The sequence below is a fragment of the Anopheles bellator genome, chromosome 2, assembly GCF_943735745.2.
Source record: "Anopheles bellator chromosome 2, idAnoBellAS_SP24_06.2, whole genome shotgun sequence".
Taxonomy (NCBI): Eukaryota; Metazoa; Arthropoda; class Insecta; order Diptera; family Culicidae; genus Anopheles; species Anopheles bellator.
In genome coordinates this window covers 1,118,569-1,140,688 of record NC_071286.1, presented here as the reverse complement: position 1 = coordinate 1,140,688, position 22,120 = coordinate 1,118,569, and the positions used below count along the sequence as shown (strand labels likewise).

Sequence of the window (22,120 nt, the reverse complement as noted above, 5' to 3'; positions counted from 1 at the left end):
TTTTTAAATATGTGCCTAGGTAAGCACATTAATTGATACGCTAGTGCACGTTTGAGAGCAATCCGATAATTACGGGGGAAACAATTTGCCTCGAGAAGTAGGGACGCACAGAGCATTAACAATTTTGGGGCAACGCGAATTTCAAAAAGCACCATGCTGCTCCATTTGAACGTTGGCCACGGATAGCATCGCTAAGCAACCCTGCTTCGTATGCTCTATGCTTCCCGCGAGAGCGAAACAAATAGCCCGCATCTCGCACCAAGTAAGCGAAAGGAGCGAGATGGCAACATCACGATGCTGAAGTCGCCATCCGCGTACCATAAACGCCATCGCCGTGGGAAGGGGTAAGTGTCAAGAAAAGAAAATCCAAACAAATGCACGTTCCCCGCTCGGGTTTGGTTCGGGGCCGCGATGCAATGTGTACTTAGTTTTGCATTAGTAGTTAGTTCGGTTGCCGCGTAACGCCTCGTGACGAGAGACGCCGCGCGTGCACGCGTGACTCCGTACAGTATTAAACGCCCGTTTTTGCCCAATTCCTGGAACCGTTTAGCTTCGAGTAGAAGCGGTCACTCGTTGTGCCCGGCCAAGGACAGATTAAAATGGTGTCGGCTGCACACAAATTCGTAGCCCACTTTCCGCAGGAACCGGACGACTGGGACGAGGTGATTTTACGATGCAAGCTGCAAGATAATGCCCGCCAGTGAGTATCGGTCGAAGGTCGTGCGCGCCAAATCTTGGAACATTTTCCCCAATTGACGGTGCATTACGTCAGGTTTTCAGTGAATTTCTGCATCAAGGCACCGGACGGGTGGGAGGAATCCAAGATCGACGAGAAGCCCATAATGTACCAGTTCAAGATGCTCTTTCCGGAAGAGCCCACCGGAAAGAGCGAGGTGGTGCAGAACTGGTGGTACATGAACTGGAAGAGGGAGGAGATGGTAGAAAATACCAAGCTCACGGATCGCACCCAACCCATCACGCTCGTGTTTCGAATGTTCGAGGCCAAGATGAAGGTGTTTGTTGGTGCCATTGACCATCCGCCCGATTACGAGTATGACCTGACGCTGCCGCTCCGAGAAGTCTGCACGGTCGAGGTGTTGGAAGACTTTCAGCACGTGGAGGAGCTCTCCTTTCGCTATCCATACAGAGAGAAGTAACCGCGGACACTTGAATTGAATTCAAGCAATGTAAGCATCTGACCGAACATTGCCAAACACAATTCTAAGTACTTCATTCTATTTGTAGCAACGAGCGAACGGCCGTGATCGTGATCGTCGTTCCCCTGGCGTCATTCCAGGAGGTGTGCAATTATTGAATGCTCTTGATCACGTTCCCGATTAAATGTTCTTCGTCTAGTCTTAATTTAAACTCAGGCAGCATTTCGCCGAACTCTGGACCGCACACCGCGCGTGGGTCACCGATGCACCTCATTGTTATCAACTTCGACGCACGCACAAAAGCCATCACAATCGACACATTGTTATAAACTCATTCGACGGTAGTAGTACGTAGGACTCGTGCTTGTATCTTATCAGCAACCGGCAGCAGCTTCTCACCTTCGCACAGGCCCATGAACAGATATCGCTGAGTGGGGAGTGTTGGTACCGTCCCCGTGCCTTTAAAGTGCCTTATACAACGATGAGGAAAATGTTTTTTTTTATTTAATGCTATTTACGTGTTGATGTCAAACGATCAGTGACTAATAAATCGCGCCTAGCTAATTAACTACTTATTGACTAATGAAGTACATTTTCAGTACTCCGTTCAGTACAACTTCTCCAAAAGGTCGACATAATGCTGTGCCTGTTTGTGTTCCAAGTGGCGTCGGTTGAGGGAAAACATTACCGGACAGTCGAGCGATACGCAACCCGTCGCGAACGTCCGTTGGCAGCATGATCGACACATCTGTTGGGCAGAGAAAGCAAACGATCAAGCTTGTGTTCGGGGCGTACCATGGGGTCACCATGGGGTTCTGTTACCTTCTCGGTCAGTTCCAGTTTCCGTTCAAGTTTGTTCACCTTGTTCATGAGGTGAGTCACTGCGTACTGGGGCCGTTGGCAACAGTCTTTGCACACTCCCTGGTGTGTCTGTCTTCCGCAATCCACAACGCAACTGGTGGTTGAGAAGTACTGCGAGATCGTGCTCTTCTTCGCGCCCTTTCGCTGCTCGGCGGTCACTGCCTTGCCGGCCGCATCCGCCGGACCGGCCGCATTGTGGAGCATCAACGTTTTTCGCGGCAGATCGTTGTACCAGCGATTTACATCGGCTCCGATCAACAGCAGGCAGCGGTTAAGCGGTGGGATGATCGCTTTCACAATGTAGTAGTTGGCGTTAATTTTAAGACCCTCGTTGGCCAGCACTTCATCCGGACTGCGCACAAGGCGGATGAGTGGCACCAGCGGTGGGCCATTCACGATAACATACGGTACACGCTGACCCCGGCGAGGTTCCCTCCGAGGATCGGTTAATTTCCACTTCCTACAAAGGTACAGATGAAACAATATTAGGTTTAATTGGCACGCGGAACACGGCGCGCCAACGTACCTGGAGAGTTCGAGTGCCGGCACGCAGGCCCCCGGTTTGTAGCCATCCGCTCCGCGGAACTCCTTGGCGAAGATGAAATCCTGCAGGTTGACGCGACCTTCGAGTATTTTGGCAAACTGGCGGCACGTGTACTGTTTCACCTTCGACACGTCGCACGTTTCGAACAGAATGCGCAGCACCTTTTCGAGCATTTTCGCCACCACCGGACAGCCATCGCGGCGCACCGTTTCGATGCCTTTCGCCTCGTACGTCGGCTGCTTCTGATCGGCCGATTCGTACATGAATCCCACGTAGCGTTTCTTGGTCTGCAACAGATACGCAACACCAAGGATTACACACGTGCCACTTGAGTGGCAACCCCTTGACAGATAAATCGGCGGTTGGTCAATCGGACCACTATAAATTGCGGGCTTCCTTGCGACGGGACACAAAAGTTCCACCGGTCGGTAGCGCCATGAAGAGATTAATTTTTATAGCCGTAATCATTGCGATCGCGCACGGGGCCCGAGTGCGCATCATTGAAGGGACGATCGCCGCAGCCCACGAGTTCCAGTATCAGGTTTCGATCCAGTGGAACTACGCCAACGGGTCACGGCCGGCACACTTTTGCTCCGGATCGATCCTCAACCGTCGTTGGATTCTGACGGCGGCCCACTGCGATGGAAACTACACCCCCGAAGGTTGGATAGAAATCGTGGCTGGAGTGAACAATATTGCCACCGAAGAGACCGGTGCCCAGCGTCGGAACGTGTCCCGGTTTGTGGCGCACGAACGATACAGCTCGGCGACGCTTCGGAACGATATCGCCGTGATTCGGTTATCGAAGCCACTACATTTCGGGACCACGATCGGTACGATCCGTTTGGCCAACAACGACACCGTGATCGACCACACGGCCGTGGCCAAGTTTGCTGGCTGGGGTTCGATTTCAAAGACTTGGGACGACATTTTCCCCGATGAGCTGAGGGTAGAGGAGCATCGAAAGTGATCGTTCGCAGATTGAGTAACAAAGAAAATTCTATTCACAGAGAGTGGACCTGCCACTGCGCACGATGAACGATTGCGAGAAAATGCGACCCTCCGTGGACAACTCGGTCATTTGCGCCGGCGGCTACCGCAACGTGTCCGGCTGTACGGCGGATTCCGGTGGACCGCTGACCATCACCGTCGGCGATCGCGCGGCACAGATCGGGCTCTTGTCGTATGGGGAAAAACCGTGCCGAGCCACCATGCCGGTCGTGTTTACGAGTGTTCCACACTTTTACGCGTGGATTCAGAGTAAAATTGCGAAATAAATTGAAATAGAAACGGATCGGAGTCGCACTTACTTGCAGGATCGCTGGCTGGTAGACCTTCTCCAGCTTCAGCTTGACCGGTGGTGGATTTTCGGCTGTCACGGTGGCCGCAATTTCTTCCCCAATCCGAAACGCCTCCTCGCGGGTGCGCCCCGGACACAGCACAAACAGTGAGTCCGTGTCGCCGTAGACAACCTTCGCTCCCCACCGCTCCGTGCCTTCCACGAGCTTGATGGCCCGCTCCAGTGTTTCGCGGCCTTTCGCCACCACACTGTCGCCGATTTCGACACACGGCATGCGGCCACTAAAGTTGGCCGCCGTGTACCCGTACGTCACGTTGGCGATCAGTTTCAGGCCCAGCTGGCGCGAGTGGAGCACCCGCTGCAAGATACTGTTGTCCTTGTGTAGTTTCATCGACTTTTTCACCATCAGCCGGGTGTTTAGGATTTCGCTCAACATGCGCGGCAGGACGCCCTCCCGGACGGCACTCTTCACAAAGGCCACCCCACACGGGGAGCAACTGACGAGGTTCCGGTCGAGCAAGTTCTGCACCATCTGGCGGGGTGCGCGCAAATGTGTGGCCCCAAACTCAAACTCGGACGTCCTGCGGGAACAAGGCGGAAATTAAAACGTGGACGGTGGTGACTTGTAGCGGAACTTACTCTCCTCCCAAATGCTCGATGCGGCCCAGACATGTCGAGAAGCAGTAGTTGTACGCGATAATTACGCTCGGGTACAGGCTCTGGAAGTCCAGCACGATCATCGGATCGGCGTAGAAGCGTGACTGTGGCTCGAGGATCAGCGGAAGGTACTCGGGGGATCGCATATGCGCCCGCTGCTGGATGCTGGGCGACACGGACACCAGGTTGCGCGGTTTCGCGATCCGCAGCATCATGCTTTCGACGCGGAACTGAGACCCACGCGACAGTACCTCGTAGAACTGGATGCCAAACAGTTTGGCCAGCTCGGCCGTGCGACCGATCAGATCGAGCTGGTTGAGGATCGCAAAGTTTCCGTTCACCCGCTCGAGATAGTAATCCAGCACGATCCAGCGGCTGTGCGGTTTGACCCACAGCCCCGTGAGTTGCCGGTGCGAGTGGCACGGTACGCGCCGGTGCAGGATGTGGTAGGCCACGTTCTCGAACGTGTACGACGTGAGGGCAATTTCGTGGCGCATCAGGCGCCAAATGTCCAGCAGGATGCGCCCGGGAATCTTCAGACCCGCACTGTAATCGTGCATCTCGAGCAGCTCTTGTTGCTCTTCCTCCGACACGTGCACCTTCTCGGATGCGGTCGGCACGCGGGACAGCATCTTCATGAGGTTCATCTCCAAGGCGTACCCACGCTCGATGATGTAGCCCCAGGAGACGCTTTCGATCTCGTATCCGGCGAAAATGTCCGGATCCCAGAACGAAATCAGTAGCAGAAACTTCTCGTACAGATCGCGCTCACTCGGCACCACCAGCACGTCGGCCACGGTCGGGCAAAGGTTGTACCGGTACGAGCTTGCCGCCCGGTGGTCGGGCGCGGCGGGCGTCTGCTCCTGGTTCAAAATGATCCCGCACACCGACGATGCCCTCGGATGGTCGGGCGGCACGTCGTTGTGGATGCGATAGAAGATCGCCGCCAGCGGATCGGTGCTCGGGTTTGGTCTCAGATCGCCCCGGGTTTGCACGTGCACCTCAAGCGACAGTATCGTGAGACAGTTGTACTGCAAAAATGACCAGAGAAGTAAAGCTCAAAAACATAGACCCGTGGCGGCAGCACTCTCTGCACGAATTTGAAATGGTTTTATTAGGCGAAGAGTACACAGAATCACACGAGAAGCAGAAACAGGTAAAGCAACAATCCCAACAAAGCGAATTACATGAACCGTGTTAAGTTTTTTTTCGGCCATTTTACAAAACAAAAATACGCTCCTTCACGTTCGCTAAAAACATTCCCAATCCAGTGTCTCGGTGAAGTGGCCAACAGTAGCCACACGTGCCAAACATATGAGTAGCGCAATGAATAATTCTTAAGCCATTCGCGGCTTATCTGCAGTGGTTTAATCACTTCTTGGGAAAGTAGAAGAGGCTTTCCATAAATTATTGTCCCCCGTGCTCAATGACCACTTGAGATGATTTCCCGCGGAGAATACAGAAATCGTGACCGGATTAACCACTCGATCTTCAACGGGCCGGCCGGGAGAGACCCCAGTATAAAAAGAAGGTCCACGGTAAAGCAAAACATTCAGTCCACAGCTCGGTTCGCTTCGATTCATCGCACGCAATGGCAGGACAACTGGTAGCAATTCTTCTCGCCCTGGCCGCGCTGGCTGCAGCAAAGCCCTCCAGCAACCGTATCGTTGGCGGCGAAGAAGCGATCCCGCACGAGTTCCCGTACCAAATTTCGCTGCAAATCAACTACAACAAACCGGGCCGTCGACCGTTTCACTTCTGCGGCGGTTCACTGATTGCCGAACGGTTCGTCCTGACGGCCGCCCACTGTGTTCCGAAAGATCTCGAGCATGGCTCAGTGCCCGAAGCCGTCGCGGGAGAGCATGACTTTAGCAAGGACGATGAGCGGATCCAGCGCCGGAAAATCGTAAAGTTCTATGCCCACAAGGGATACAACGGTGGAATTGGCCCGGACGACATTGCCGTGTTCCGCGTCGACCGTCCCTTCCATCTGAACGACCACGTGCAGCTGATCAACCTGCCGGAAGCGGACGCCGTGCCGACCGGCATGTGCACCATCAGTGGCTGGGGATCAACGTCGTTCTCTCCGTTCCCTAGCTACCCCAACGTCCTGCAGGTAAGTGTGGCCCCCCCCGGGGACTGGGACCTCCTTTTCAAACCAGATCCCACTTACGCTTGCGTTCGTTTACAGAAAACCTCCATCCCGGTGATGGATCTGGAAGAGTGCCGTGAGATCTACTACAATAACGACATTGCGGACAGCAACCTGTGCGCCGGAACGATCGAGGGTCTGTCGAGTGTCTGCTCGGGCGATTCCGGTGGTCCGTTGGTGCAGATCGAAGAGGATGGTTCGTTCGTGCAGGTGGGTACCGTTTCCTGGGGAGGCATACCGTGCGGAGGCTTCAGGAATCCCGGAGTGTTTGTTCGTGTATCATCGTTTATTGATTGGATTAATGAGCAACTCGAGCACTAGAGAGCGTTCGAACGATTACATGTCGGTTTCGATTTAAGCGCCTACGAATAAACTTGTCAAGTACAGATACTTCACTGTGCTCGTGCGTCCCTCTAATCTCCTGACGGTTCTCGCGGTATCGACTAAAAGTAGGAAGGTCACTGCAGACGATGGACAAACAGACGAAACAACAAGACACAACTTAAATCTACTCTCCTGCGCCAACACCTAACGGATCCTCGGCTTAACATTAACTTACCTCGCATCCGGCTTTCGCCTTTTGTAAATTTTCGTAGTCCACCTTGAAGCCGTACGTGTTGTTGACCGGCGTGACCATCGAAATGTTGGCGTTGCTGTGCTCCACAAAATCTGCCGTCGGTTCGATGGCGTCATCAAGCGCGGCGTCGTGGTCTTGCGGTTCCGTGGACAAGTTTTCCTGAAGCGGCACGGATTAACACCCAATCTACTTGGCATCTGCGCCGCAACCGTCTTTCCCTGCTTACCTTGATGTCCGACGTTCTTGGCGTTTCCTCTTCGATGAGGCCCAATTGTATTTGTTCGTGGAGCTGCGAGCTATCGACCATCTCCTCTGTATCCTCCGGTTCCGTTGCTTCGTCACCGTCGGACTTTTCGGAAGTTTGTTGATGGGCCTTAAAAAGTCGACTGCGTACGAGACTGTTGTGCTGTTTACGAGCCTTGTAGCCGACGAACTGGCCCCCGGTGGCCGACGATTTATCACTATCCGCGGGTGAGCCGGTGAATGTATTCATTGACATATTTTTCGTCACAAGAGATTGGATGTGCGCGGTGGTCGACAGCAAACCGGGAGTTTCGCCTGCCACCAGGACACTCAGGTTGAACGTCGAATCGCTATCGATCTTCGGCGGTGCGGAGAGCAGAACTTCGGAATCACCGCCTCCCTCGAGGTTCGCGGTCATGATTGTCTCTGCTTTCTTCACCTTCACCGGACTGTCCGTTTCCGGTGCATCGCCGATAGGGCCTAGACGGCCGCGACATCTGGCGTCAACCCACGATTCCGCTTCCCGATGGTTTGGAGGAAGCTCGGCCGGGGTGATGCTAACGGTGGCATCCGATGACAGCAGCTCCTTCATCCGATCGCTACTGGGTACGGCGCCCAACGCTTGGTGAATGCTGTCACCGTAGACACGCTGCAGGTTATCGTAGCGCAAGCTGTTCAGCGACCCCAACCCACCGATGGTACTTCTAAAGTCCTCCATATCGTTCAGACTGTTGCCCGGTATGTGTAATACCGTGTGGCCTACCTCCTTTTTGCCGGTAACATCGGCGGCGTCACTGTAGAAGGGGGTTCGATTGACGACGGCCGGAATTTCGAACGATTCAATCGCCCGGGAAGCATCTTCGAACGATGGTGGCGGTGCAGTTGGTGTGATCGTGACGATTTTGTCGTCCTCTTTCGGTACATAGACACACGAAAGGCTATCATCTGAGTCTGTATTGATGTCGTCCAGTTCGCACACAAGAGTCCTCTCACAAAAGCTAACAATATTCGGGGATTCATCGTCTTCTCCGTTCTCCTCGGTCGCCGTGGCGTGCTGGCGGGAGACAAGAGGTTCATCATCGCTGGATTCGCTCGTTCCTGCACCAACTTCATCGACTTGATGGCCCATTAGAGTCGGTGTCTCCGCCACGGCCTCTTTATCGTTCTCCATTGTTGCTGGACTAACCGCATCGAGTGGCTCGGTAGCCTTCGGTGAACCTTGTTCCTCAACGTCCATAGCCTCGTTGTCCACGGATAGAACAGCAGTTTCACTGGTTTGGTCCAAACTCGGCTCGATCTTTTCGAGTGGGCCCATCACTGGCGGTGTTGCTCTTGTTGGAGAGCCAAGTTGCAACGAGAGCGGCTCAATCTGCACCTTCGGCGGCAGTCGGATGCGGGAGGCTAGAGGTTCATCATCGCTGGATTCGCTCGTTCCTGCACCAACGCCATCGACTTGATGTCCCATTAGCGTCGGTGTCTCCGCCACGGCTTCTTTATCGTTCTCCATTGTTGCTGGACTAACCGCATCGAGTGGCTCGGTAGCCTTCGGTGAACCTTGTTCCTCAACGTCCATAGTCTCGTTGTCCACGGATAGAACAGCAGTTTCACTGGTTTGGTCCAAACTCTGCTCGATCTTTTTAAGGGAGGCCATCGCTGGCGATGTTGCCCTCGTTGGAGAGCCAAGTTGCAACGAGAGCGGCTCAATCCGCACCTTCGGCGACAGTCGGATGATGTTTTGGAACCTTTCCGACAAAATCAGCTCCATCTTTTGGGGTTCGTATTTCGGGCGCTTCGGTGTCGGTGGCCTCAATGAAAGTGCAAGCTTGCGGCTCCGTTTCCGATAAGAACAGCCCGCCGTTGCATCGTTCGCAACTGGGGTCCCTTGGGGCGAGAAGTTCTGATATGTGTCTGTTGACATTTTTTCCAGGCTAAAAAGAGTTAGGTCTGGTTAGTATCGATAACCAACACCGGTTCTGTGGCGCAAACTTACTGAACAAACACATTCTTAAGTTTGATATCCGGGTTTTTGACCATTGTGCTCCGGATTGGAGTCGAAAGAGGAGACTGCGTTGAATTGGGCGATGCGCCTGACACGTCCAGCATGGGAACACTAAAAAGAAGAGAAAAGAACTGATTTTTGTGGGCCTTTTAAATTGTATTGCAAAACTAAGTTACCTGATGACACAAGGTTTGAGTGATACCGGTGACGATGCTTCAAAACGCGTTATTAACGAGGTGCGTTTGGCAGATACCACATCAACCGAAATGGGATTGGCAAACGAAACTCGGCGCGGAGTAGACGCTGGAGATGAGCACGAACGATTAAGATGCATACGGGCCCGTTTGGATGGTGTCTGACAGATAGATTGTGTTTCTGTGTGATTCGGATTTTTGGTGCGCTTGGCCGACTTGGTAGACGGAGTTGAGTCATCGCCACCGTCCAGCTGGGGAATCGTCAAGCTGCCACCAAGCGAATCGTCTTCACTGTCGCTAAGACATGTTTCCAGGTCGTTCCCCAGCAGGCTCTGCTTTTGTGTCAAATCCAGCAGAAACTCATCGTCCGAATCGAAGCCTTCGGCATTCTGCTGCTGCTCGTTGGGTACACTTTCTTCCTCCATCAAACAAACCGCTGCCAAGTCTCCGCACAACGACGCGTTCAGGCGTTTTTGGGCCTGGGAAATGTTCGAAATGGTGCCACTGCTTCTCTGTGTTAGCGGGGCCAGTACGCAATCGCCCTCGTACTGCTGATTCTCGTTTTCCTCCAGTTCGCGCATGATTTCGATCATATTCATATCTTCTTCACAGAGCGTTACCTCCGAATGGTTCTGCGACAGAAAGATGATCTTTTCTTCATCCACCACTGCACTGGGGCCGGCCAATTGAAGGCTCTGCTGCGACGAATACGGGCTATGGCTACTGTGTGAGTGATGCGATATGAACGATGCGTCAACCAGCGATTCGCCTTCCGCCACCTCTGACGGATAACTTGATACAGGCGGTTTGATGCGACTGCCGACGTCGCCTACTGTGTTCGAATGTTGTCCTTTCGAAAGTTTTGACACAAGAAGCGCACGGTAAAAGCGATCGCTCTCTGTAACAACCTCGCACAGTCCACTGCTTTGGGAAAGATTCGAACTCTCCGGTTGTTCTAAACCGCACAAACGTCGCCGGGCCTGTTCGTCTGCCCATATAGACGCGATTCCAGGGTTAGCAAACTCGGAGGAATCGTTTTTGAGCGGTTTACGATTCAAAATGGCGCTTGCTAGCGCATCAATCTCGTACTCTGAGGTTGACATTTTCGGTGTGCCGCCGGCAAGCTTGCTGGATGAGTTCGCTTCTTTCCGTTGCCGCAAACCTTTCGATTGCAGGTGCATAAAGCTCATACCGTACAGGTTATAGTCGATGAAAAACTGTAAAATGTACGGCACGTGGGTTTCGTGCACTTGGAACGTCGTTGAAAGGATGGTTCCGTTCATCAGCAACTGTGTGGCCTTTCGTATCAACAGCGGATTGTACATATGAACCTTGAGAAAGTGATGCTCATGCTTGTGGTAACCGTAGATGGGTCTGAAACGGGGAACGAGCGATTAGGAAGAGACTAACGAGACAACAACGAACCGGCCGGTACTTACGTTCCTTTCACCAGTGTTATGCTAAAGACGTGCATAGCCCGCGAAGTGGACTGCCCGAGTGAGATGTTGATTGCTTTGTCGAGGGCGGAAGCAAGTTGATAGATGCGTTGGTCTACCGTAAGCCTGTCCACGGTAGATCCCTCGTAGGGGATGTAGAAATAAGGCAAAACACCATGAATGTGCACGCAACTATGGGTACCGGTAGGGCTGGACCCAAACAAACGCACCACCGGAACCTGTTTCACTTCCGACCCGCGAAATTCCGAGTAGCAACTATCGAATTGCGGATCCGGTTTGCTCATGTAGTAATCGACACTCACGATCCGAATGGATGTTTTTTCGTCCTGATGGGGCATGGTGTCGTGGTTTTTTCGCCCTTTTCACGTCGAATCGATTGCGTCGTACTTTCCGGCGTTCAATTACCGCGTCCACAGCAAAGGGCGCGAGCGTTTGAAAGGAAAGTGACAGCCCAGCATCACTTGCTGTCATGTTGAAGGACTGCGTAACGCAACGCTAAACCAGCGCCAACCTCGCAGCTAGATTTGCAAAACTAATAATATAAAATTGAGCATTATGTTACGTGATATAAAAATCCCGTACGGTTTTGCCGACTTTTAATGGTAAAAGACCTCATTGGGAGAAAAATATATACTTTGAAAAGAGCCATTGACAAACCCCTCGGTTGAATGTTTTGATTTTGCAGCGTTACGGTTGTAACGTCAACCACCGGGCTTTTGATGGCCTAAGTAAGGGTCACCTTGAGTTTTGAAAATTCTCTTTAGTTCGACCATTCTTGCGCGGAGTGGTCGGTTAAATTGGCTGGAAAAGGTAAGTGAGTCGCTACGGTTTATTTGCCACGATAAAAGTAAGTTATAATGCGCCATAGTGCCTCAGATTGCGGACAACCTGGTTATATTGGCTCGCTATCGCCAACTTTGACCGGTCGAAGTTACTTCCTTCGCTGTGAACCTTTCGGGAGACCGAATCAGAGTCGTTTGAAAATTACCTCTTATTGGGTTTATTGTGCTTTTGAAAATTCTACGTGAAAGGTTCTTTCTTCCCAAAATAATCTGTCGACAAAGAATAATGCGTTCTGTGCAGGTGGCCTAACTGCTGAAGAGCAACAAATAGTGTTTTGATTGACGGTGGCAGAGCACGTGAATTATATTTAGCCGACAGACGAGAAACACCTGTGTGTTGAGGGAATGAGTGTAAGCGTGCATGTTTGTAATCAATCGGATCGCCCCAGTGGCCAACATACGAAGAAGAAGCGACACCATTGACACACTGCAACCTCGATCAGCTGAGCAGGCTGCGAACGCGCTGGCGATTTCTCGCCGCCTTTGATTTGTAAACATTCGCGATGGCGCCTTTCTGATAAGGTGAACCGGCATAACGGGCTATCAGCGAAACGGGCGCTTGCCACGGGCGGACGGATCAGTAGTGTTGCATCCGTTGCTCTTTGCGTAGTATGTCCGCGGTACCCCGAAGACTCTCCAGTGCCTTCACTTCGCTGGTGAATCCGAGCCTACGAACAGCGAAAAAGCCGAACGATCGCCTGATCGCCTGATTTTCCTTCTCCTTTTCCAGAGCGTAATCGAGGAAGTGACCGAATTCAACGCCATGGCCGACGGAGTGCTATCGATCAAGCTCGCCATTCACGACTCCAATCTCGGGGAGGGTGCCCTTTATCGGTTGAAAAAGAACTCTCTCGTCCATGTGCACCCCGGTGCATCGCTGCTGGGCCGGCGCGTGGCTCTCTACTGCAATTACCCGGCCGATGGTAAGTGGCGTTGGTGGCGTGTGAAACCGTTGAAGGTGACCCCGAGCGTGTACCATTCGTTACAGATAAGACAGCGTTCGATCGGAAAGCATACCGACGGCTTGAATGGTGCTCGTCCACGGGATCACCGATCGAGCCGGCAGCAGACGGTTCGAAGCATACGGCCATAAAAGACATCGATTATTACTGCAATGTGCACCTTACGCACTCTGGAGCGTACCATTTCTACGCTCTGTACGAGGAGTGCCCGGACGCGGGTCCGCAGGCCGGTCTGTACGTGCAAATCGAACCGCAGCTCACCGTTGGCAAGGGTGAAACGGCCGCCAACCTGCCGCTCGATGCAATCCGCTGTCAGACGGTAATCTCGAAGCTTCTGGGCCCTCTCGGTACCTGGGAATCGAAGTTGCGCGTGGCCAAGGAGTCGGGCTACAACATGGTCCACTTCACGCCGATTCAGGAGCTCGGTGGATCGCGGTCGGCGTACTCGCTACGAAATCAGCTCAAGGTCAATCCGGAATTTCACGATGCACCCGGCAAGGAGGTTACGTACGATGATGTGGCCGCGATTGTGCAGAAACTGCGCGAAGAATCACACGTGACCTCGATCTGTGACATCGTGCTGAACCACACCGCGAACGAGTCGATCTGGATCCGCGAGTATCCGGAGTGTAGCTACAATTGTTTCACCTGTCCGCATCTGCGGCCAGCGTTTCTGCTCGATGCGCTGCTGGCCCGAGTCAGTGACGACGTGAAGGATGGCATGTTGGCGCACGTCGGTGTGCCGGAGGTGGTGGAAACCGAGGACCACCTGCAGGCCATCCGTTGGCAGATTCATTCGAACTATCTGCCCCAGGTCAAGCTGCACGAACTGTTCCAGTGCGATGTGGATCGGTACGTGGCGCGCTTCAACGACGAGGCTGCCAAACGGAGCCCCAGTGCCGCTCAGGACATCCCGGAGGGAAACATTAAGCTGCGCATGGACACGGAGTATCGGCGGCTCGGGGCTGAGATTGACTTTGAGCGGGCCATGCGCATCTACAACGTGTTCCGGCAGGACAGCTTCGACGAGGACAGTCGCAAGCGGAAGTGCGCCGAAGCGTTCCGGGCTCGGTTGCAGCACCTGAACGAGAACGTTCGGCAGGAGATTCAGGATCACATCGATTACGCCATCGACAACTGTCTCGCCGGAACGCGCTACGAGCGCGTACAGGCGGATGGACCTCAGGTGAAGGGCATCTCTCTGAAGTATCCACTGTTCATGAAGTACTTTACGCAGTACGGATGTCAGGGCAAGTCGCTGAAGGACATCGAAGCCATGATGTACGGTGGGCCCGGGAAGCTGTTCATGGCCCACAATGGGTGGGTCATCAACAGCGACCCGTTGAAGGACTTTGCCCGACCACAACCCGGCACCGGGAACGTGTATCTTCGGCGTGAGCTGATCGCTTGGGGTGACAGCGTGAAGCTACGGTACGGCGACAAGCCGGAGGACAGTCCGTACCTGTGGAAGCACATGCAACAGTACGTCGACACGACGGCACGTATCTTCGATGGCGTTCGGCTGGACAATTGCCACTCGACACCGCTGCACGTGGCCGAATATCTGCTGGACTCCGCGCGGAAGGTCAACCCGGAGCTGTACGTAGCGGCCGAGCTGTTTACGAACTCTGACCACACGGACAACATCTTCGTGAACCGTCTCGGCATTACGTCACTGATACGCGGTGAGTAGCATCGGGATGGTGCTGTTTTAATTGGTGCACCCGTGCCGGTGGCTTATCTGCATTGAGGAGGGCTTAATTGCATCGTGGAGATTGTCGATCGCGAATTAATCACCGATCGTGTTCCGTGTTTATGCTTTGACTTGATCGCGCTCTCTGTCTTTCTTTCAGAGGCCCTGTCGGCGTGGGATTCGCACGAGGAAGGACGGCTGGTGTATCGGTACGGCGGGGCACCGGTTGGCGCCTTTTTCCCCTGTCCGAAGCGCATCCTCGCGCCGACCATCGCGCACGCCCTGTTCATGGACCTCACGCACGACAATCCGTCGCCGGTGGAGAAGCGATCGATCTTCGATCTCATCCCGTCGGCGGCCCTCGTGTCGATGGCATGCTGCGCGACGGGCAGCAACCGTGGCTACGACGAGTTTGTGCCACATCACGTGAGTAGTGCGTGGCCCCGGACAGTGAGTCGATTATATGAACTACGGTTTTGCATTCCAGATTCACGTGGTCGATGAGGAGCGCCAGTACCAGGAGTGGGGCAAACAGGTGGACAAGACTACCGGACTGATCGCGGTGAAGGAGGCACTGAACGTACTGCACGGAGGATTGGCCACCCGCGGGTTCGACCAGGTGTTTGTCGATCAGATGCATCCGGAAATTGTGGCCGTAACACGTCACTCGATCACGAACCACGAAACGGTCATTCTGGTGGCGCACACGGCCTTTGGCTACCCTACCCCATGGGCCGGGCCGACCGGGGTCCGTGCACTCGAGTTCGAGGGAGAGTTCAAGGAGATCGTGTTGGAGGTGCAGATCTACAAGAAAACCGGCCAAACGTTCGAGCGGCCCACGGAGTTCGTTAAGAACCAGGAGTACATCAACGGTGTCAACGAGTACGTGGTGGATCTGAAGCGGAATCTCAAACTCGCTGAATCGGACATCTTCAGCAAGGAGGCCGTCGTGAAGGGCAACGTAACTCAGCTACACTTTGCCAACCTCAAGCCCGGCTCGGTGGTGGCGGTTCGCGTTGCGCTAAAGGAATCGGTGAGGGCGCACTTTGATAACCTGCAGGCGTTGGTCCACGAGTTCCACCAGGACCGGGGCTCACGGTACGCCGAGTTGCAGCACATTCTCTCGAAGCTGGACCTGGTGGACTTTAACAAGCTGCTGTACTGCTGTGCCGAAGAGGAGCGCGACAATGGCGGCGGTCCGTACACCGTCGACGGCTACGGTGACCTCGTTTACTGTGGACTGCAGGGGGTGATGTCCATCCTGTCCGACATCGGACCGAACAACGATCTGGGCCACCCGTTGGCAAACAATCTTCGCAACGGCGACTGGTTGATCGGTAGGTTTGGAACTCGTGCCGCGGGGAGCCATTCTGATGCACTGCTTTCCATTCGACAGATTATTGCTCTCAGCGGTTGTTGAAGTACGAGAAGCTGGTTCCGATGGCCAAGTGGTTGGAGACGAACCTGCGGTCGGTGAAGGAAATTCCGCGCTACATGATCCCGAGCTATTTCGATGTGATCATCACGAACGTGCACCGCTTGGCGGTCAGTGCGGCCTGCAATCTGATGTCGGACTTTGTGCGCCACGGGTCAAACTTTGGCCGTCGCCTGGCGCTCGGTTCGGTGCAGTGTGTGAGCGTGTGCCCGTCGGCAAACCTTCCCAAGCTCAGTCCGCACGTAAGCGATCCGAAACCCCCGGGCCACTGTGCGACAATGGCCGCTGGGTTACCTCACTTTGCGACGGGCTATATGCGGTGCTGGGGTCGCGATACGTTCATCGCAATCAGAGGTCTGACGCTGTTGACGGGTCGGCACGATGAGACACGCTACATGATACTCGGGTTCGCCGGGTGTCTGCGTCACGGGCTGATCCCGAATTTGCTCGATGGTGGCCAGAACGCACGCTTCAACTGTCGTGACGCCGTTTGGTGGTGGCTGTACACGATAAAGCAGTACGTCGAAGAGGTTCCCAATGGGAAGAGCATCCTCAAGGACAAGGTGTCCCGGCTGTACCCGACGGACGACTCCGAAGCCAAGGCTCCCGGCGAATGCGTAAGTAATGACGGCAAGGATCGTGTGTGATCGTTTCGCTCACATTCTGTCTGCTGTTGTAGGATCAGCTGCTGTACGAAACGATCCAGGAAGCGTTGACGGTGCACTTCCAAGGACTCGCGTACCGGGAGCGGAACGCCGGCACCCGGATCGATGCTCATATGAAGGACAAGGGTTTCAACAATCGCATCGGAGTTCACCCGGAGACCGGCTTCGTGTTCGGGGGCAACAATGCCAACTGTGGCACGTGGATGGACAAAATGGGCTCATCGGATAAGGCCGGCAACCGGGGCGTACCGTCGACTCCGCGCGATGGTTCGGCGGTCGAGTTGGTCGGGCTGCAGATGGCGGGTTTGCGCTTCATGCAGCAGATGGCCGAACAGAAGGTGATTCCGGTGGCGTCCGTTGAGCGATCGTCGTACAATGGCACCAAGACGGTTTGGACGTACAAGGAGTGGGCCAATCGGATTGCGGCCAGCTTTGATCGTGAGTTTTACGTGGACGAATCAACCGACAGCTCGTACGCCAACAAGCGGGGCATGTACAAGGACACGGTCGGGTCGGAGATCCCGTGGACCGACTTTCAGTTGCGGTGCAACTTTCCAATCGCGCTGGTGGCCGCACCGGAGCTGGCCGACCCGAAGAGGGCTTGGCGTGCGCTGGAGAGCGCCAAGAAATATCTCCTCGGCCCGCTGGGCATGAAGACGCTCGACTACGAGGACTGGGGCTACCGGGGAAACTACGATAATTCTATCGACTCCGACGACAAAACGGTGTCCCACGGTGCCAACTACCACAATGGTCCCGAGTGGGTGTGGCCGATTGGGTTCTACCTGCGCGCCCGGCTTATCTTCGCCAAAGCGAACGGGGTGCTGAAGGAAACGGTGGCCGAGACGTGGAAAATCCTGCAAACCCACCTGAACGAGCTGCAGCGTTCCCATTGGCGCGGATTGGCCGAGCTGACGAACGAAAACGGAGCGTTTTGCAACGACTCGTGCCGGACGCAGGCCTGGAGCATGGGCTGCGTGCTCGAGGTAGTGCACGATCTGGAGATGTACGAAAAAGAGCTCTAAACACAGACGCTAGCCACCTATCTATACTGCCTCTGTCGCTTAAGAGCGATTAGATTGTTTTTTGTTTTTGGTTTAGTGTCACTCAATGCCATATTTACTCAATCAGATGTTGTTTATTTTATAGCGATAGTTTTGTTTTGTTGTTGACTGGATCGTGGCCGTGAGTTTATTAAATTAAATGCGAAGCTATATATTGTTGAATTTGTGGGACACATGGTGTAGAAGTTAAAATAAAGCATCAATACTCAATTCGCCCCCCGTGGTCACGTAACGCGAGTAACGCTATCACCATAGTAAGTAAAATCTAGTAATCATAGAGCGAACGTCAAACTTGCGTTCAGTCGAGTTGTGGAACAATTGGGTAAGTTATTCCCGGAAAATATCGCGATCAAAGTAATCTATCAATTTCGTAAAACGTCTCTCTGTCATCGTTCACCAGGAATGTCTGTTTTTCACATCACCCTTTTTAACAAATTCTTGTCGAATTTTCTGAACGTTGACACGTTTTGCGCCTTCTACGGAACGCACTTTTTCGGGGACTACGAATATTTCCTATTCGGTGTCGGTTCGTTCGAACGTGACAAAATTGCACCATGCCGAAGCACGGTGACGGGCACGATTACGACGTACCAGAGAGGGATTTCGAAAAAGGGCCAGAGTGGCTTTGTCATGGCCCGAACCATCGGCTGATAAAAAAAACCCGGCCACGATCCGCAACGCGAAGTGCATGTGACAATGTTAATTAAAACGAAATGCATCATCCCATCCGGCGGTAGCGGCGGCCGCGACTGGGAATCCGCTTGTGGGGAGGGCCGCGGATAGGACGTGGTTGAAACGGTGTGGTTTAAGCGGTGGTTTGCTTTGAGTAGGTCAATTTTTCGCGTTGGCCACTGCTGCTGCTGCTGCAATAATCCAGCGAAAAGTGTGACGATAAATTATCACTTTCCAATTACTATTAACAAGCGAGCGGCGACCATTCCCCCGGAAGGGGCCCGGGCCAGTCCGGGAAGGGTTCGGTTCGATTTATAGAGTGCGCATCGAATTTCGATTTCGTTTTTCGGGTCGCCACTCCGGCCCGGGACCGCGGGAATAGGTGAATATTTATGCAGTGGCATGACACGGAGAAATAAAGCTTTATTAAAATGAGTGTAAAATGGTCAGTCCGTGGCCTCTTTGGTCGCGGGCACCGGTGCCACCGGTTACTGTGTGAAGTTTATGCTCGTGGAAAGGGATTTATTTTGGTGCACATGTTACGATAGCGTTGCATAGCGGATTTCCATTTTTTCGGAACACCCGCCAGTTGGAGGTGTTCCCAGCAGCTGCCAATAAATAATAGTGATTTAAATAAACTGAAGATAAGAATGTGATCGGAAAACTGTGGGAGTTAATTGGCATAAGACGGCAAATGATACGCACTTTCCGAACCACGGATTTCGTTGGAACGTTTAATCGTTAAAACCCCCCAATAAAAGAACTGTTTTTTGATATCGAAAATCAGAGTTGCGTTGGCCACGGTTTCAATTTGCACCAGCATCAGCATGCGATTACTGCGAATGCAACTTCGTGGCCCCCTTTCAGCCATCTGCGGGCTCTCAACGATTAACACAAACCGAGCACGGAACAAAAGCGACCAGCTTCGCAGCGTTCCATGCGCATTAAAATCTGGTGGCGTTCCGTGCCGTGCCGAAAAACTGCACCCCAAAAGTTACATCATTTTCAAACTCAATTATCCGACTGCGATGGCTGCGGAGGCCCCCTTCGCTGTGCTGGCCAACTTTTGGCCCCCCCAAACCCGACGTGAGGAGCAAGAAATTAAATGTTGGAACGCTGGAACTGGGGCGTGAGGCCTTTGGCTGATTTTTCGGCTCCTTTTTTGTGCTCGCCCCACTGTTGACAAAAGTTCCTGAAATCCTGCCTGCTCCACGCGCGCTCCGGCTACGAGGTTTGGGGCCGTGTTTGCCGTAGCGCGTTTCTTGGGCTGCTTCTTAGAAGGCCGGGATTTGGTTGGCAGGGAACTGATTGGGGGCTAAAAAAAGACGTACACAACACAGCAGCCCCGGGGGCGTTGGAAGTTCGCAGCTATTCAATAATTAATTCTAATTACGATGTAGCCACGGTCAAACGGTGACTTCAGGCGGCTTCCGGTGTCACGTTAGCTGTTGATTTCTAACCTCGAAGTTGCCGCCGGATTGGCGTCGCTTAACCAACAGCACGGGAACCTTTAATGGGCGAATGTCACGGGGCGCTTTTCAACTGGACTCAGCGGAGACATGATGGGTTGTTGGACCGACCGACCAGCAAATAGGGCCCGGGGCGCCTGCCGACAATGAAAATAGAAAGGAAACAGTTGGAGCCCCCGAGAGCAAGGGGTTTTCCAGCGAATATTTTCGGATTCAGACGACGAGCGACGGAATTAAGGTGCAAATGGGACACATAATCAAATTATGTTCGAACGAACTCGCCCGAACATGAGCCACATAAAGTGGGACACAATACTATCGAGCGCGCCGGGGAACCCCCAGGAACACCACAGCCCTGGAGAAAGTTTATTTTCCAACCCAACGCCGGCGCATGCTGCGATGGCAAATGGAGTAGCAAAAGGGACCTGCCTGCGGTGCCTAACGGTGCCGATTGTGTGCCAGGTACCCAGCACTCCGCACTGGTACTACGAAAACCTTTTTAGCATTCGTGTCGAGCGGCGCCGTTTGCAAGGCTGGGCTGGGAACCGGTATCCTTAATAAGTGAACCGCCCAAAAAATGATGTCCAAAATCAATTTCTTTAAACCACATTAGTACGGGTCGGTAGCAAACGATTATCGGTCTGTACAGCTCCGTGCGCTTGCTTTGTTTTTAATGAAAGCTTGTTACTTTCGACGCAAAACAGCGAATTGGTAGGTTACACGTAAAAAAAGAATCATCAATGTAAATAAATAAATAATGAAAAATATATCAATGCTACTGTTTGTGAACAGTGTGCCCATTTTAAAGTAAATTTAAAGTGAGTCTACTTAGAATGTGGCAAATCTACATTTATTTAACAAAACCCGATTGTTGTTCTAAAACATCTAAGATGGCTAGGCTAGGGCGGAATGAATGGAATGATTGAATAGTTTCGATGTGATTAAGTTCAATTTTTATTATTTTTTGGAGTTTTGGACAATGGTTTTGAGTTCTTCTCAATTCTCTTGTGTAATGTAAGAAACCGAGTGGGAAGACGGTGGCCGCTCAAGGCAGATCCCATTGATTAGTTCAATGCCTTATCCCTCAAGTTCTTTTGTTGTCACTTTTGCATAAGAAACGGTTACCCCAGATACAAGCGATGGTCCAAGCGAGTGTCCAGTCGATAAAGGTAGTATTGGCTGCTTCCTGAAAAAAAGGAACCTTATTTGAAAACGAAGCCATGCGATGTGTCACGGAGTGACGATGTAGACGTCCGCCTCCGAACATCCGGGCAGCCAGGATCGGGGGCCAGTGCAGAACCACCCCGAACAGCCCCGGAGCAAGAAATAGCGTACTTAGGGAACGGAGCAATAAACACTTGACGTACGTGCCGAGGCGACAACAAAGTGCAAATCTCGAGCCCTGGCCGAGCTAACGTCGTCTCGCCGGACGCATCCTGCTTCGGCCGGATGATACCTGCACACGGATCAGATTCGTTCGTTGCTTCCGGCCCTTCCCTGGTGATCCGGGTGTAACGGGCCAATTGCATTCACAGTCAGCAATCAGCAGCAAGCTCCCCGAAGAGGTGGCCAGGAAAGAATCGCAAAGGTGTGTCTGTGTGTTTGGCTCGGTGTCCATGCTCCTGGTCCCGGGGAAACGGGAAACGGATCGATGGCCTGGGTGGGGATTTAAATGAAAATTGATATGGAAATCGTTTGCACGTGCCATATTCTCATGGCGGTTTGGCATCCAGGGGATGCCCGGCCCGTTTCGGGCAGCGGGCCAATCGGAAATGTGTTCCGGATGAAAGGCCGGCTCCCCGGGATTAAGCCGGTTCGGGAAGGCCGGTTGTCGAATGCGCTGACCAATCATTGCGTGCGGGCCGAACGGACGACGATACACCGCCCGTAATGGAGTCGAGAAAAATGAGCTAACGCCTATTGACCTCGCCGTTGAGTGGGCGGCCACACTTCCGGGTCTTGGCCACGAAAAACAAGCACATGCAGACGGGGGCGGTGGGAAGGTCAATCGTATCAGAACGGTTCTCATCTTCATCATTTTTGAGCCACCCCCCCCCTGAGCCATTGAGTCGATGAGGATGAGCTTCGGCCAAGGAGCCAATTAGGGGCTCAAGAGGGACCCCGAGAGGGCTCGGTGCGGACTTTCCGAGCTTTGTGGCAGCAAAACGCCAAGAAAT

At 53.2% G+C, this 22,120-nt stretch overlaps 5 protein-coding genes across 5 annotated transcripts; 4 read left to right on the top strand and 1 right to left on the bottom strand.

Annotated features, from left to right (window-relative positions):
* Positions 1-575: 575 nt before the first annotated feature.
* On the top strand, positions 576-1,721 carry LOC131211035 (uncharacterized). The gene is made up of 3 exons (XM_058204372.1): positions 576-700; positions 773-1,187; positions 1,246-1,721. Exons 1-2 carry the CDS (start codon positions 600-602, stop codon positions 1,155-1,157), a joined length of 486 nt encoding a protein of 161 aa, XP_058060355.1. The 5' UTR covers positions 576-599; the 3' UTR covers positions 1,158-1,187; positions 1,246-1,721.
* Positions 1,646-11,479, bottom strand: LOC131211600 (DNA polymerase zeta catalytic subunit). Its single transcript, XM_058205148.1, has 10 exons — positions 11,124-11,479; positions 9,667-11,058; positions 9,482-9,601; positions 7,475-9,419; positions 7,231-7,407; positions 4,502-5,550; positions 3,873-4,443; positions 2,545-2,849; positions 1,980-2,478; positions 1,646-1,905 (listed from the first exon to the last, which is right to left on the bottom strand). The coding sequence occupies exons 1-10, from the start codon at positions 11,477-11,479 to the stop codon at positions 1,765-1,767; spliced, it is 6,555 nt and encodes a 2,184-aa protein (XP_058061131.1). The 3' UTR covers positions 1,646-1,764.
* Positions 2,987-3,856, top strand: LOC131211034 (chymotrypsin-like protease CTRL-1). Its single transcript, XM_058204371.1, has 2 exons — positions 2,987-3,511; positions 3,573-3,856. Exons 1-2 carry the CDS (start codon positions 2,999-3,001, stop codon positions 3,837-3,839), a joined length of 780 nt encoding a protein of 259 aa, XP_058060354.1. The 5' UTR covers positions 2,987-2,998; the 3' UTR covers positions 3,840-3,856.
* On the top strand, positions 6,081-7,066 carry LOC131211033 (trypsin-1-like). Its single transcript, XM_058204370.1, has 2 exons — positions 6,081-6,635; positions 6,711-7,066. Exons 1-2 carry the CDS (start codon positions 6,111-6,113, stop codon positions 6,990-6,992), a joined length of 807 nt encoding a protein of 268 aa, XP_058060353.1. The 5' UTR covers positions 6,081-6,110; the 3' UTR covers positions 6,993-7,066.
* A 454-nt stretch (positions 11,480-11,933) lies between the features above and the next one.
* On the top strand, positions 11,934-18,025 carry LOC131211439 (glycogen debranching enzyme). The gene is made up of 7 exons (XM_058204898.1): positions 11,934-11,951; positions 12,714-12,906; positions 12,972-14,630; positions 14,799-15,064; positions 15,126-15,975; positions 16,035-16,690; positions 16,753-18,025. Exons 2-7 carry the CDS (start codon positions 12,747-12,749, stop codon positions 17,761-17,763), a joined length of 4,602 nt encoding a protein of 1,533 aa, XP_058060881.1. The 5' UTR covers positions 11,934-11,951; positions 12,714-12,746; the 3' UTR covers positions 17,764-18,025.
* The last annotated feature ends 4,095 nt before the right edge of the window (positions 18,026-22,120 follow it).

Excerpts from the sequence above, each read along its gene's own strand:
- LOC131211600 (XM_058205148.1), bottom strand. The coding sequence starts at position 11,479 with ATGCCCCATCAGGACGAAAAAACATCCATTCGGATCGTGAGTGTCGAT. Across the intron at positions 5,551-7,230 it reads AGGCGAAAGCCGGATGCGAG|TACAACTGTCTCACGATACT; the intron begins GTAAGTTAATGT and ends TCATTTTTGCAG. Across the intron at positions 2,850-3,872 it reads ACCAGCCAGCGATCCTGCAA|ACCAAGAAACGCTACGTGGG; the intron begins GTAAGTGCGACT and ends TATCTGTTGCAG.
- LOC131211035 (XM_058204372.1), top strand. The coding sequence starts at position 600 with ATGGTGTCGGCTGCACACAAATTCGTAGCCCACTTTCCGCAGGAACCG. Across the intron at positions 701-772 it reads CTGCAAGATAATGCCCGCCA|GTTTTCAGTGAATTTCTGCA; the intron begins GTGAGTATCGGT and ends GCATTACGTCAG.
- LOC131211033 (XM_058204370.1), top strand. The coding sequence starts at position 6,111 with ATGGCAGGACAACTGGTAGCAATTCTTCTCGCCCTGGCCGCGCTGGCT. Across the intron at positions 6,636-6,710 it reads GCTACCCCAACGTCCTGCAG|AAAACCTCCATCCCGGTGAT; the intron begins GTAAGTGTGGCC and ends GTTCGTTTACAG.
- LOC131211439 (XM_058204898.1), top strand. The coding sequence starts at position 12,747 with ATGGCCGACGGAGTGCTATCGATCAAGCTCGCCATTCACGACTCCAAT. Across the intron at positions 12,907-12,971 it reads CTGCAATTACCCGGCCGATG|ATAAGACAGCGTTCGATCGG; the intron begins GTAAGTGGCGTT and ends CATTCGTTACAG. Across the intron at positions 15,976-16,034 it reads CAACGGCGACTGGTTGATCG|ATTATTGCTCTCAGCGGTTG; the intron begins GTAGGTTTGGAA and ends TCCATTCGACAG.
- LOC131211034 (XM_058204371.1), top strand. The coding sequence starts at position 2,999 with ATGAAGAGATTAATTTTTATAGCCGTAATCATTGCGATCGCGCACGGG. Across the intron at positions 3,512-3,572 it reads TTTTCCCCGATGAGCTGAGG|AGAGTGGACCTGCCACTGCG; the intron begins GTAGAGGAGCAT and ends TTCTATTCACAG.